At 42.2% G+C, this 13,607-nt stretch overlaps 1 protein-coding gene across 4 annotated transcripts in view; it reads left to right on the plus strand.

The window, feature by feature from the left end:
• Nucleotides 1-3,964: 3,964 nt before the first annotated feature.
• The window catches only part of LOC135097824 (uncharacterized), a 66,720-nt gene continuing 57,077 nt past the window's right edge, over nucleotides 3,965-13,607 (plus strand). For all 4 annotated transcript variants that reach the window (XM_063999895.1, XM_063999894.1, XM_063999893.1 and 1 more), the window contains exon 1: nucleotides 3,965-4,180. In XM_063999895.1, the coding sequence (XP_063855965.1) occupies nucleotides 3,997-4,180 (184 nt within the window). In that variant the 5' untranslated portion in view covers nucleotides 3,965-3,996. The remainder of the gene's footprint in view (nucleotides 4,181-13,607) is intronic.

Genomic DNA, 13,607 nt, shown 5'->3' on the forward strand with positions numbered 1-13,607 from the left:
TAACTCCATAGTGCTGTTCCCCTCTCCCCTCTCCCCTCTCCCTCCTGCTCCCGTCTTTTCCTCCTCTCTTCTTTCTTCTCCCTTTGCTCTTCCCCTCACCCAAATCTTTCCCCTCGCCTTCACCTCTTCGTGTGTGTGTGTGTGTGTGTGTGTGTGTGTGTGTGTGTGTGTGTGTGTGTGTGTGTGTGTGTGTGTGTGTGTGTGCTTGAACCAAACACCTACACGTCTTAATTTTTTTCCCATCCCAGTAACTAATAAATGCATCTGACCTTTCCCCACATTTTTCCCCTCATCTCCTCCCCTCACCCCATCACCAAGCTTTTTCCTCTTTCTCATTATTAAGAGATGCCAACAATACCGTCAAAATTCCCCCACTTCCTCCCCCCCACTTACCATCATTCCTCTTTCCCTCTTTCATCTTCCTCCCCCCTTCTCTCTCTCTCTCTCTCTCTCTCTCTCTCTCTCTCTCTCTCTCTCTCCCCTCGCCAGCATTGTCCCGGGGAGCTTGAGACACTCCAGGCGCCTAGTTAAGGAGAGAGAACAGGTGAGTTATGAGTGAGGGGAGAGGTGAGGGGAGAGGGAGAGGGGAGACAGAGGGGAATAGGTAAGAAGGACGACAGGGAGAGAGAGGGGAAGGAAAGGATAAGAGGCAATAAAGAGATGATTATGATGATGGCAAAACCAGGTGAGAAAATAAGGGGAAAGTGAGGGGAATTGAGAGTATGAGGGGGAAATATGAAAGTGAATTGAAGGTGATGGAAAAATAAAGTTAAAATAAAAGGAAACAAGGAAAAAAGAGGGAAATTTAACAAAGAAAGGGGAAAAGGAGAAATGTAAAAAAAAAGTTACAGAAAAGATGGTGAGAAGGAAAGTGAGGGGAAAAAAGAAGATGGGCGAGGAAAAATGAGAGGGGGAAAAAGATGAGAGGACAAATGAGAGAGGAAACTGAGAGGAAAATTATGATATGTAGTAATAAACGTGGAGGGAAAGTTTTATATTATATCCTCTCTCTCTCTCTCTCTCTCTCTCTCTCTCTCTCTCTCTCCATAGGGTAAGTAGAAAACTGCTCCTTCCCTCACTTTTACCTCCATCTTTCTCGACTAAATCCCTCCTGATTCCCTCCTTTCCTCCTTCCCTCTTCCTAACTCTTTCTCAGCACCTCCTCATCCCTCCCTTCCTCCTCTTCCTCCCTCTCTTCCTCTCCTTCTCTACCTGCCTCTTCTCCCTCTCTTCACGATTACTACTATAATCCCCTCTTCTCTCTCTCTCTCTCTCTCTCTCTCTCTCTCTCTCTCTCTCTGTGGAAGAAAAGGAATGAAAAGAGCAAAAAAGTAAACAAAGGAACAGAAATTAAAGAAACGAAGAAATACAAAGGAAAAATCAGAGAGAGAGAGAGAGAGAGAGAGAGAGAGAAGGTATAAGAACATAAGAACATAAGAAATAAGGGAAGCTGCAAGAAGCGACCAGGCTTACACGTGGCAGTCCCTGTATGAAACACACCTACCTATTTCCATCTGTTATCCCCATCCATAAACTTGTCTAATCTTCTCTTAAAGCTCTCTAGTGTCCTAGCACTAACTACATGATTACTGAGTCCGTTCCACTCATCTACCACTCTATTTGAGAACCAATTTTTTCCTATCTCCTTCCTAAACCTAAATTTTTCAAGCTTGAACCCGTTATTTCTTGTTCTACCCTGGTTGCTGATCCTAAGAATTTTGCTTACATCTCCCTTGTTAAAACCCTTATACCACTTAAAGACTTCTATCAGGTCCCCTCTTAACCTACGTCTCTCTAAAGAATGTAAATTTAACAGCTTCAACCTCGCCTCGTAAGGAATACTCCTCATCCCCTGTATCCTTTTAGTCATTCTCCTCTGTACTGATTCTAATAGACCTATATCTTTCCTGTAATGTGGGGACCAGAACTGCACAGCGTAGTCTAGATGAGGTCTGACCAGCGCCAAGTATAACTTTAATATTACTCCCGGCCTTCTACTTTTAACACTCCTAAAAATGAATCCTAGTACCCTATTTGCCTTGTTTCTGGCTTCTATGCATTGTTTCCCTAGACGGAGTTCAGAGCTAACTATAACTCCTAAATCTTTCTCGTACCCTGTACCTACCAGAGTTTGGTTGTCTAATGTGTACCTATTGTGTGGGTTTCCTCTACCTACGCTAAGCACTTTGCATTTATTGATATTAAATTGCATTTGCCATCTATCCGTCCATGTGTGCTGCAATGTTAGGATCCCATCACAATATATGCTCTGACAAATATTTGGTGTCACCGAAAACTTTGACGCTGAATGAACATCTTCTTTAGTATTTAAATACAGAAAATATTTCACGTTGAAAGGCACCAGTCTGGGAGGGAAGGGAGAGAGAGAGTGAGAGAGGAAAGAGGAGGAGGGAGGTATTGAGGGAGGACAGTGTGACAAGCTGTGACAAGACAGGACTACCAACCCTTCCTACGTCTGTCACCGCCTGTGCATTTCTAGTATCTCTTTCTATACCTAACGCTCTCTCCTTTTCAATGGCCATGATGGAAGTTCTACAAGGCAGCATCAACCTCCTGACAGTCCTTCATACATCTGTCACCACTTGTGCGTACATTTCTCTACCTATAACGCTATCTCCTACACCTCTCCCAGTTGGATAGCCACGATGGGGAATTCTACAAGGCAGCATGAACTTCATGAAGGTACAAAAACAAGGGATTATCATTACTATAACAGGCCCAGATAATTTACAATAAAGCCAGCTATTAGCAAATGTCTAATGGTTTCTTTACAGTGTGGTTTGCCAGTGGGTTAGAAACAATTAATTTAACGATTTGTCACCTCAACTCACACCATAGCTGCCATTTTCTCAGCGTGATGTTTTCTTGTTTTTGTTTTCATAAAAGTTTCTATGTGGAATAACTCAGCCCAGTGGATACACGTAGCACCTCGTTACGTTTTCTGAGACAAAATGTGGTATGCAGGAAAAAGAAATGTGTGGTTTCAGTGCTTGGTTTATTTTATTTCTGTGGAGTGTAGGTTTGATATCGTCGTGCAACATGCGATGAAACCAGTGTTCAGTTTGAGTGCGGTTGAAAATTGTTATGCAAACACTGTTTATTTAGTGTCAGTGTACGTCTCTCTCTCTCTCTCTCTCTCTCTCTCTCTCTCTCTCTCTCTCTCTCTCTCTCTCTCTCTCTCTCTCTCTGCTAGCAAGATATTTCCCATCTATATAATCAGGAATTAACAGAGGAACGGAAAAACACCCGATGGAAAGAGAGAGAGAGAGAGAGAGAGAGAGAGAGAGAGAGAGAGAGAGAGAGAGAGAGAGAGAGAGAGAGAGAGAGAGACGAATTTACTTTAACGTAGCTTCATTTCCGTCATAATATCATTACCTTCGTTATCAAAAAATCTTTTATCTTGTCTTGACAACTCTGAGATGTATGCTTTACACTGTGTGTGTGTGTGTGTGTGTGTGTGTGTGTGTACTTTGGAATAATGTTTGGTGTTAGGTATTGAAAGCTTTGACGTGGTAGATGACAGATGACTTTTGTTTGAGTTAATTCGTGCAGACATTGTGCTTCCAAGCCTAGGACGAGCGTGTGTGGGAGTAGGAGGGTAGGAGGGAAAGGGGAAGGCTAGGACGGGGAATCATAGTGGAGCAAAGGACTAGACAGGACATATATATATATATATATATATATATATATATATATATATATATATATATATATATATATATATATATATATATATATATATATATATATATATGTGTGTGTGTGTGTGTGTGTGTGTGTGTGTGTTTTGGGTCAGTTTCATGGTTCAATATAATATACTTTTGACACTGCCATATGAATGTATGTATGTATGTATATGTATGTATGTATGTATGTATTGCATGTATGTATATCCTTTATCTGTAATCATACATTTACAGATAAACGTCCACCTTCCGCAGGTATGTCGTGGTGGAAGAGTTGGTAGCCCTGCACATGTCCATCCGAGAATTACGTCACAGGTGGGCACAAGCCGCAGTCATTCGCCGGCGCCTCCCTGCAGTCTCAGGTAGCAGCGGCGATGCGAAGTGCTGTTGCTTTGTACTGAGTGAGCGTGAAAGAACCCTCGTGACGATATATGGTGATGAACGTGTGGGCCTTTACGTTGTGGAAACAGAAGGTGAGATTTGTCTTGATTTCCACCGTAGTATGAGTTAAATTGAGGTGAAGGAGTGAGAACTATAAGGGTAGTTAGTGGGTAGGCTTGTTTGGTAACGTCTTGTCTTGACTCTTGAAGCTCTCCGGGAGTTGTAATTAATGTTAATGCTTTGTTGTTTATTAAACTTAATGATCCCAGAGGCAATATCGTACATGTGCAAGGTAGGTGTGATTGCAGGGAGTGGTGTTACGTTGGAAGTAGGGGGCAGGAAGAAAAGCCACACGCACGCTCTCCAGCTGTATTTCACGAAGGCGAGTAAACAACAATACATATAGGAAATATAGGCGGATAGGCGTACTGGTGGAGGTAGGCAGGCAAGGGTATTGAGAGGTCAGGCGGGCAGCTGCTCTCTGGCTTCCCTGTTTCGGCAGGTTCGTAAATCACCTCGCACACCCTCGCTTCCCCACCTCCACGTGAATCCACTCATTACATACATACTTATCAAGCAATTACAACGTTACTAAGTACAAATCGGGCCCAGTATTCTGGTCGTTACAGTGGGAAAACAGTGGTGGTGGTGACTATCGGAAGAGCGAAGTGACGGAACAAGCGGTAGCGGACAGGAGTACCAACCTTTGCGATACATCTGTGCTCTGCTTCCATTTTCTATTTCGTATATTATATTTCAGTATGTCTTAAACGATGTTCTGCCGTACCACTCACTACTGTATTTAGTCGTTTCATTCATTTTGTTGTTCAGAGTGAAGAAGATTGTAAAAATGTACTTTTGAGACATTACAATATATACCAGCGCTGAATCTTATTTCGGTTATGTTGGCACCCTTCAATGTCGATGCAAATATAACACGTAGGTAATAAGACTAATGGAATTCTGCCATAAGCACTGCTTATTTGTTATGTGTGAAGTGACAGAAGCACGTGCAAATCTTATTCTGAATCTCTACTTTTGAAATAAAAGATACGTGTTCATGATGATTAAAGTGGGAGAGAGGAAAGGGAGGAGAAGGATAGAAGGATCTCGTCTCCTCGACTTTTAAAGCTCCCTCCCCTCTGGCTCGTTACTTTGTGGTGTTTATTTGGTGTTTGTTCAGCTTAACTGTTCCATTGGCATTATCTATTAAGTAAGGAAGATACTATAGCAGTGGTGTAGTACTGATTGATCTGATGGTGGTTATCTATGCTAGTGGAGAACCACCTGCGCAGTAACTGTTCCCCCTAACAAGTCTCATTTTAGCGTAAATCAAATTATGTCACGATTGCGTTGTTGAAAAATGGATATCCGCACTCTCTTCGCCTCTTATTTTCCATTCCATTTCGACAGTACCTTTTGTAGAGGACGGTGATGTCTCGGGGTGTGTTGGCAGCGGTGCGCGTCGCCATCATGGCTGACGTCATCAAGTCTGCTGGGGAGAAAAATAATGCTGCTTCGTTGCTTTTTTTTTTTTTTCTGCTTACTGATTACTTATTATTTATGTGGAAATATAAATTATTTATGTGGAAATAGAGGTGGAAAGAGAGAGAGAGAGAGAGAGAGAGAGAGAGAGAGAGAGAGAGAGAGAGAGAGAGAGAGAGAGAGAGAGAGAGAGAGAGAGAGAGAGAGAGAGAGAGAGAGAGGTGTGTGTGTGTGTGTGCGTGCGCGCATTATCCTCAACCGTATCAAATATTCTGTTCAGTAATCCACCTACATTATCCTGAATCCCCCGCCACACATTACCGTACACACAAGTTCAGTTTTCTTTTAATGGAGTGGAGTGAGAGTAAACAGTGAGGTGGAGCTTGTAACGTGGCCTTGCTGGGTAGTGGACTGTGGACATCCTGCCGAGTGGCGCTTGATGGGGTGTCTCTCTCTCTCTCTCTCTCTCTCTCTCTCTCTCTCTCTCTCTCTCTCTCTCTCTCTCTCTCTCTCTCTCTCTCTCTCATATTTATATTAGAAGAATCCAACTTTGGGAATGAGAATACTGTAATTCGTTATTTTTTTATTTTCGTGTTTCTAGTATTTTATTGAAGTGGATTTTACTTCAGTTAATTTAATGTCGCTTTGGTCATCTATTTGTGGAAATTTATTTTGTGGAAGTGTGAGGAAGAAGAACAAGCTTATTAATCTAAGAAGGATATTGAAAGCCAGTCATTCTTCCCCTTTCATGTGATTTTGATATATTTAATCCTTATAACGACTTGCTTATATTGAAGGTTCAGCCTTGCATCATAAGCTTGGGAAGATCAATTATGCAAAGGAGGGAGAGGAATATAATATTAGTTTGGATGCTAGCAGTGACTGATTGTCTTTACCTAGTCCTTGTAATTGCAACACTTGGTGATGTTCATACTGGTATGATGTCTTCAATGAATCTTACAGGAGGTCAGAAGTGCTTGCAATGGGATATGACTACTAGTAGGAAATTTTACAGTATTAAAGTGGTATATTTTTATTGCTTTCTCAAATACACTTGTTTTACAGAGAACAAGAATGGTGCCTCATATTTCTTAGAACACTTGCGTCAAGGTGATCACGATTAGTACCTTTCAGAGAAGAACAGGAAACAGGGAAAGTAGTTAGGAAGTTAAGTATAGTTTGGATGGTGTTGACAATAGTAGCTATACGTGATGCAGAAAGGCAGGACATTTTTTACGGATATGGTGATAATAGGGAATGGGAGAAATGAGGTCACGTGGGTCATTTAGGAAAGTGGAAAGTAGGTCAAATAAGACAAAGATTCTAGAAAACGGCAGACATTGAAAAAATGAAAACACTGGCTAGAGTATTCATCTGCTGCTGCTGCGGTACTAAAAAAAAAAAAATGAAAAGCAAAGTTAAGCTTGTTATCGTCACACCTCATGACACAAGAACAGAGGGCTCCAGGACGAGACCTTGTGTTTGTAAGAGTTAAGAAATATAAGTGATCCTCATAATCAATTCAGTGAGGGTCGTTAGTCTGCCAAAACATGCGAGAGTGAGCACCTGATTAGCCTTGGTAATACGATGATTGGCTGCCGACTAACTCGTCTGTTTAATTCATTCCGTTCGTGCCGCCATCACCACGTGTAGTGCACATGTGGGGAGTCCTGGGGCACTAATTACCATGAGAGAGAGAGAGAGAGAGAGAGAGAGAGAGAGAGAGAGAGAGAGAGAGAGAGAGCAAGCTGTTATTATTATACTCGGAAGCTTAAATTTCCTAGTGTAGAGGGGTACTGACCTTCTGTGATTGCCTTTTTAGCGTGCCTCAGCATCAGTGTTTGGTGGTCCCAGCCACCGGCAGTGTGTTGAGACTTAAAAGTGTCCATGTAACGATGAATTATTTATGGGTCAATATTTTTAAAAATTGTGTTTTTTATTTGCTTTTCATTCTCTTAGTTGAGGGGCGGGGAACACTTAATGGGTGGATGACCACCATCAGGGCTGTCATTCCACCGCATTCATGGCCACCCTACCCGCGCTCATCCAGTCACGTCCCCTTAGTGCAGCGCCCCTCATCTGTATGTATGCTGAAGAGACACGGAAAAATGAACACTCGTGTCTCTGTGAAATATTGTGCGCCATAAAGTCTCTTGTCCTCTACGGCTTTTTTTTTTATTCCTTCCTATAATATTTATAGAAGAGTCCTCTTGCCACACATAAAACTGGGTATTCATGTATATTGTTACGGTAGGATCAGGAACGTGGAAATAAGGATATTTAACTCTGTGTGAAGTGTTGTGCTGACTAAAGTAGTGTGTAGTGCCTCATCAGATAGCAAGACAGTGTTGGAATGCTTCAGGGAGATAAGGGGAGGGCGGGCGACAGGGATCCAGTATGCAGGAGGAGAGTATTGGGAACCGAAGCAAATGCAAAACTTGTTATAGTCACCCTGGAGTGGATTCCAAGGAACGGCTGGTGGACTAAATAAAATTAATTCATACAAGACATAGCCATTGGGGTTTTTTTTTCATGTTGGGAAGGATATTCACTACGATTACCGTATAAGACTGCAACACTTTTTTGTTTTTATCTTGCTACCAAAGCTGTCATTTGTTTACTGACTTACATAACACACTGTTGTTCAACTCTAGACTTTTAATTTTATTTATTTATTTTTTTTTATTTTGTCGCTATGATTAAGTGGTTAAATTACGATTTGTTATTAAGGTACAAATGTATATTTGTTACTTCATCACCTGAGTGTGGAGTACAGGTGCATCACGACACCTCCCCACCTGTCACAGTACTTAACACAGGCATGTCTTCCACTAACCATAACAAAAAAATAAAATAATAATAAGTAAATAAATAAAGTGAATAAAAAAAGAGGAAGAAAAACGAACCAATTAATTGAAGCAGCCAGAGGCATTCGTGGAGACACAAGACACAGCGCAGTCTGACCCTGACCATTGTCACGCGAACAAAACTGGTGCATTTTTTACTTCAGTTTGAACTGCACCGAATGTGACATGTGGACAAGGACGGCCAGGGAGAACGTGTCCCCACTGAATCTGACTTGGATGAGGACGCACAACATTATCAAACATTTCTACGTCTTACCGCAACATTTCACAGGCTGTAGTAATAGTCATTGTAGTTTTCTAGGTCTTTATTGGGATTTTAATTATTATTTATTGGGATTTAATTATTATTTAACCCAAACTAATTATCAGTGTGGCCTTTGAGAACAGGTCTGTGATTAAGCTTGTTCACTGCTTATGACACACAGCTTTGTATGATGAACTACTCTCTCATTTCCTTCCCTTCATTACATAATGGAAAAAAAAATTCTTCTACTGTAATTTGCTGTCTTGTACATACGTATGTGATTATTAAAATTGTGTGCAGTACTTTGTGTTGCAAAGTTTAGCGCATTACAGTGAAAAAAAAAAAGATCTATTTTCTTTATCGTAGATGCCTGTTATAGTTACATACAGTGCTTTTTAGTGTCATAAACTGCAGCATTAACACAGTAAAATAGCCAAAGAAAACTCTCATAACTCACAAACACGAAGCAGCATGTACACACACGTTCCCCTTGCTCGTGCCGTGTCAGTGTGTGCATGTGATGGCGCGATGCATCTCCCACCAACCTGGACGCCACAGCCTCCTTATTTTTCATTACTGGCGCGTAGAGTGCGGGATAACTCACAGCTTGCAGGGGGAGATTGATGGCACCTGTATACAAGGTGGAAGATTATTTATACGCGTGGTATATTGACAGAGAATTTGTAGGTGGCGTGTTTAGTAGGTAGGAGAGAGAGAGAGAGAGAGAGAGAGAGAGAGAGAGAGAGAGAGAGAGAGAGAGAGAGAGAGAGAGAGAGAGAGACTCTGAGAGAGAGAGAGAGAGAGAGAGAGAGAGAGAGAGAGAGAGAGAGAGAGAGAGAGAGAGAGAGAGAGAGAGAGAGATTAAATGAATGATACTTTGACACAACTACAAGATATGTTATCATTACCGCAGAGAGAGAGAGAGAGAGAGAGAGAGAGAGAGAGAGAGAGAGAGAGAGAGAGAGAGAGAGAGAGCCCCTGGGGAGCTGCACCAGCCCAGGTGCAGAACGTAGCACCATCAAAGACAGTTTCTGAACACATACATTGGCTGGTAGAACGAGTTTGTTACCGTGCAGCCAAGTGTTGAGGGCTGGACCAGGCAGCAGTTCAACACTGCAGTGAATGTGTGGTTGCAACAGACAGACAGAGAGAGACTTTCAGATAGAAGGCATTAACAGTGACTTCTTTAGCCTAAATTGTTGTATGAAATATGTAAAGTATATGTACAGCAACTCTGTAAACACATATCATGTAGATTTGTGTAAATAAAAAGAGAGAGAGAGAGAGAGAGAGAGAGAGAGAGAGAGAGAGAGAGAGAGAGAGAGAGAGAGAGAGAGAGAGAGAGAGAGAGAGAGAGAGAGGGTAATTCACATCATACTAAATGGAACGAATAATTTTCAGTATTCATAAACGTTGGTTGTTTTAGGAATAATTTCGTTGGCCAGTGGTTGTTATGTTTTGAGTTAATTCCCTCACCGTCAGTCACGTTCGCGCCAGTGCTCCACTCAGCACACTTGTCCCTCTGTGCGTCCCCGGGGCGACAGTTGTTGGGTAGAGGGACGTGAGAAGACACGGGATTTCTCTTGCACGTTGAAAGCTTGGCTGATTGCAAGGACGGGGGATGGTAACATGAACTTGAATATTGCTTGTCCAGTAAATGGCATTAAATCTTACGTTCATTGTTCTTTGGGCCGTAATAAAAACATAGATATATATTCCTATAAAAGTAAAAAGAAAAAAGTATCAATGGTAACGATAAAACAAAATTCTAATGACAAAAGAAAAAATGAAAATAACTGTCCTATGAAGGGTAATTGAAGGCTTCAGTTAATTAGTTAATTTTCATACGAATAATAACGAACACTTAAACATTTTATACTATGAAAAAAAAAGTCAAACTGAAAATTCATTGGCCTTTCGTTAATACGTCAAGTAAATTAGCCGGTTAATGAAAATATGATCGAGACAAAATACTTGAGCTCGATACTGGATTGCACTTGACGTGTCCATTATTTACCTGTGTTGCTCCTCTAATAAATATAAATCTTCAGGTAAAATAATATAACCATTTCTATGCCGTACATGTCAGAGAGAGAGAGAGAGAGAGAGAGAGAGAGAGAGAGAGAGAGAGAGAGAGAGAGAGAGTCCTTATATCAGGGTACAATCAAGTAAGGAAGTGACCGCGACCCAACCTGGCAAAAAAAAAAAAATGTAAATGAACACACCTGATAAGATGCTTGACCCACTGTCACTCAAGACACGGCGGAAAAAAAAAAAGAGGAAAACCCAACAATTTTCCAACAATACAGTGATTTTCCTTCATCGCTGTAGGGTTGGGTGAATGCCACTTCCTGATTTCAGCTTGACGAAATCATATCATACCTGGAGGAGAGAGAGAGAGAGAGAGAGAGAGAGAGAGAGAGAGAGAGAGAGAGAGAGAGAGAGAGAGAGAGAGAGAGAGAGAGAAGGGGGGAAAGAGAAAGGGGAGGGCTAGGGATTTAGAGAGAGAGAGAGAGAGAGAGAGAGAGAGAGAGAGAGAGAGAGAGAGAGAGAGAGAAATTAATAAAAATGGCATCGGAAGAAAGAAATAATCAGAGGAAAAGACAAGGGTGTTAAAGGAAAGAGAGAGAGAGAGAGAGAGAGAGACAAGAGAGAGAGAGAGAGAGAGAGAGAGAGAGAGAGAGAGAGAGAGAGAGAGAGAGAATGTGTGTGTGTGTGTGTGTGTGGACAGACGTAGCTTCATATGTGCATTGTGTTTACCAGTAGCTGCTCACACATTTATTATAAGTCAGTGTTAATAAGGAAGCTCTGAGACACACGGCCTTTCATCAGGAGTCATTAGCCAGTCCCTCGCTGAAGTGGGCTTTATCTAGGCGTGTGATGCATGTGACACTCAGCTCTTCAGTCACAAGTTGACGGTGTTCTTTTGGGAGCACTGAATGATTATTTAATGTCTAAGTCCATTATGCTTTGCTCTTCTGTTGGACCGGTTGACTGTTGAATGTCTAAGCTGAAGTTATTTTCGCCGATGCTCGCTGGATGGACTTTGTTGTATTGGGACATAATATCTGCTGAGTGTCGGCACAGTATTTTGATCTTGTGTGATTAGGTTACCTTCGTTATGCTAATGGTCGCATTCTTCCTGTGGTTCAGTTTGTCTTTGCTGTGTGGTGCTGGTGGCGATGGTGGTTTCTGTCACAATTACCAACATTTTCTTCGCTTGGCCGGAGTGTCGTCTCCAAATCAAGCATGCCATCACCACTATTTAGCGATGTCAGGTTGTTTTAATATTAACTTCGTCTGACATTTTCTTACAAATTTACTATTCTCAGTAAGTGGCGTCTTGCCTCAGCTGTGCCTCCGTGCTGGCAGGGTGGCAGCGTGCTCATGAGTCCAAATGTTTTACACAGATTTTCGAAGATTTTTTTCTTCTTGAACTTTACCACGTTTGTTCTTGAGTTCGTGTGTGTGCGTCCTTGAAAGTAAATTCGTATTTCGTGGCCTGTGGTATTACTTTGCAATACATGACCCAACCGATGTAAAAAATCAATCTGTGTATCAATAAATCTACCTATCTACGTTTACTGTGAGGTACGACAACCTGCCCCACGCGTTGCGGCCACCCAGGAACAAATGCTTCGATAGTGAGCAGTGCAATGTATCGTATGCTTGCAGTTATAGGGAGAGACTACAGTTATTTAAAAAAAACTGAACCAAAGCAATCGTGAACAAGTGAGTGTAAGGTCGCTCCACCATCTCCACAGAGCCGGTCGTGCAGTTTTGTGTGAATGTTATAAAGAAGTGTGAAAGCTGCTGCAGTGAAGCTCCCAGCACTGTTCGTCAAACCCCAGTAAACATTATGGCGTGGAAAGCGAGCGTTGGATCTTCACTTTCCAATCCCGCGCGTGACCGTCAAGTAATCAGTCCACTGACACACTGTCCACTGACGCCGACACGCTGCTTACCATGACACACTGCACACCTTGACACGCTGCACATGTCACACAGCATGTTGCGTCTGGCGCAGTGATGAGACCTTTCCCACTCTGAATAACTTTAATGGGGGGTTGTTTTCGCACTAGTAAAATTCAGCTGCAGGGTTTTTGTTCTCGGCAGTGAACAGCATTAGGCGGCTTGCTCTGCGAATTGGAAACTTCCTGTCCGCACGACTGTCACGAGGCACGCAGGTCTGGTGCAGTGCTCCTTGGCTGTAGTGGTGGCGTCGTCTTGATGCGCCTCGGGCTGTGAAGGCTGCAGGAGTGAAACCTGTGTGTCTGATCTGCGTCTGAGCTGCTCACCTGCCGTACTGACGCTTCGGTTGCCACGGCGTACCCTCTGGCTTACAGGAAAAGGGTCTGGTACAGGTTTAAAATATAATGTGGAAAGACGGCAATGAAAGCAGTAAGTGGGATTAAATCAGTCAAACTCTCTAGTGCTTGAGGTTTTATTTCTGTTCAATAAAACCGTCGCGAAAAGGTTTATGTGACTAGAAAAAAAAAAACATGGGAAAGAAAGAGATAAGATTATGTTGAAATAAAAAAAAATGGTGAGGTGCTTCAAGGGAATATTGAACTCTTCTCACACCTCAAAAAAAAAAACACTCGCATCTAGGAAAACCAATGTAGTGAATAAAGAGGAGAAAAAAAAATGAAATTAATAAGATCAGAACCATTAAACTGTGGATGAAAAAGAAGGAACATCCAGAGAGAGAGAGAGAGAGAGAGAGAGAGAGAGAGAGAGAGAGAGAGAGAGAGAGAGAGAGAGAGACGCCAGTAGACCTGAAAAAGATATGGAATGCCATGCAAAGGGAGGGGTACGGGAAGTGAAAAAGAACGACAGAGAGAGAGAGAGAGAGAGAGAGAGAGAGAGAGAGAGAGAGAGAGAGAGAGAGAGAGAGAGAGAGAGAGAGAGAGAGAGAGAGAT

Source organism: Scylla paramamosain, unplaced genomic scaffold, assembly GCF_035594125.1.
Source record: "Scylla paramamosain isolate STU-SP2022 unplaced genomic scaffold, ASM3559412v1 Contig33, whole genome shotgun sequence".
Taxonomy (NCBI): domain Eukaryota; kingdom Metazoa; phylum Arthropoda; class Malacostraca; order Decapoda; family Portunidae; genus Scylla; species Scylla paramamosain.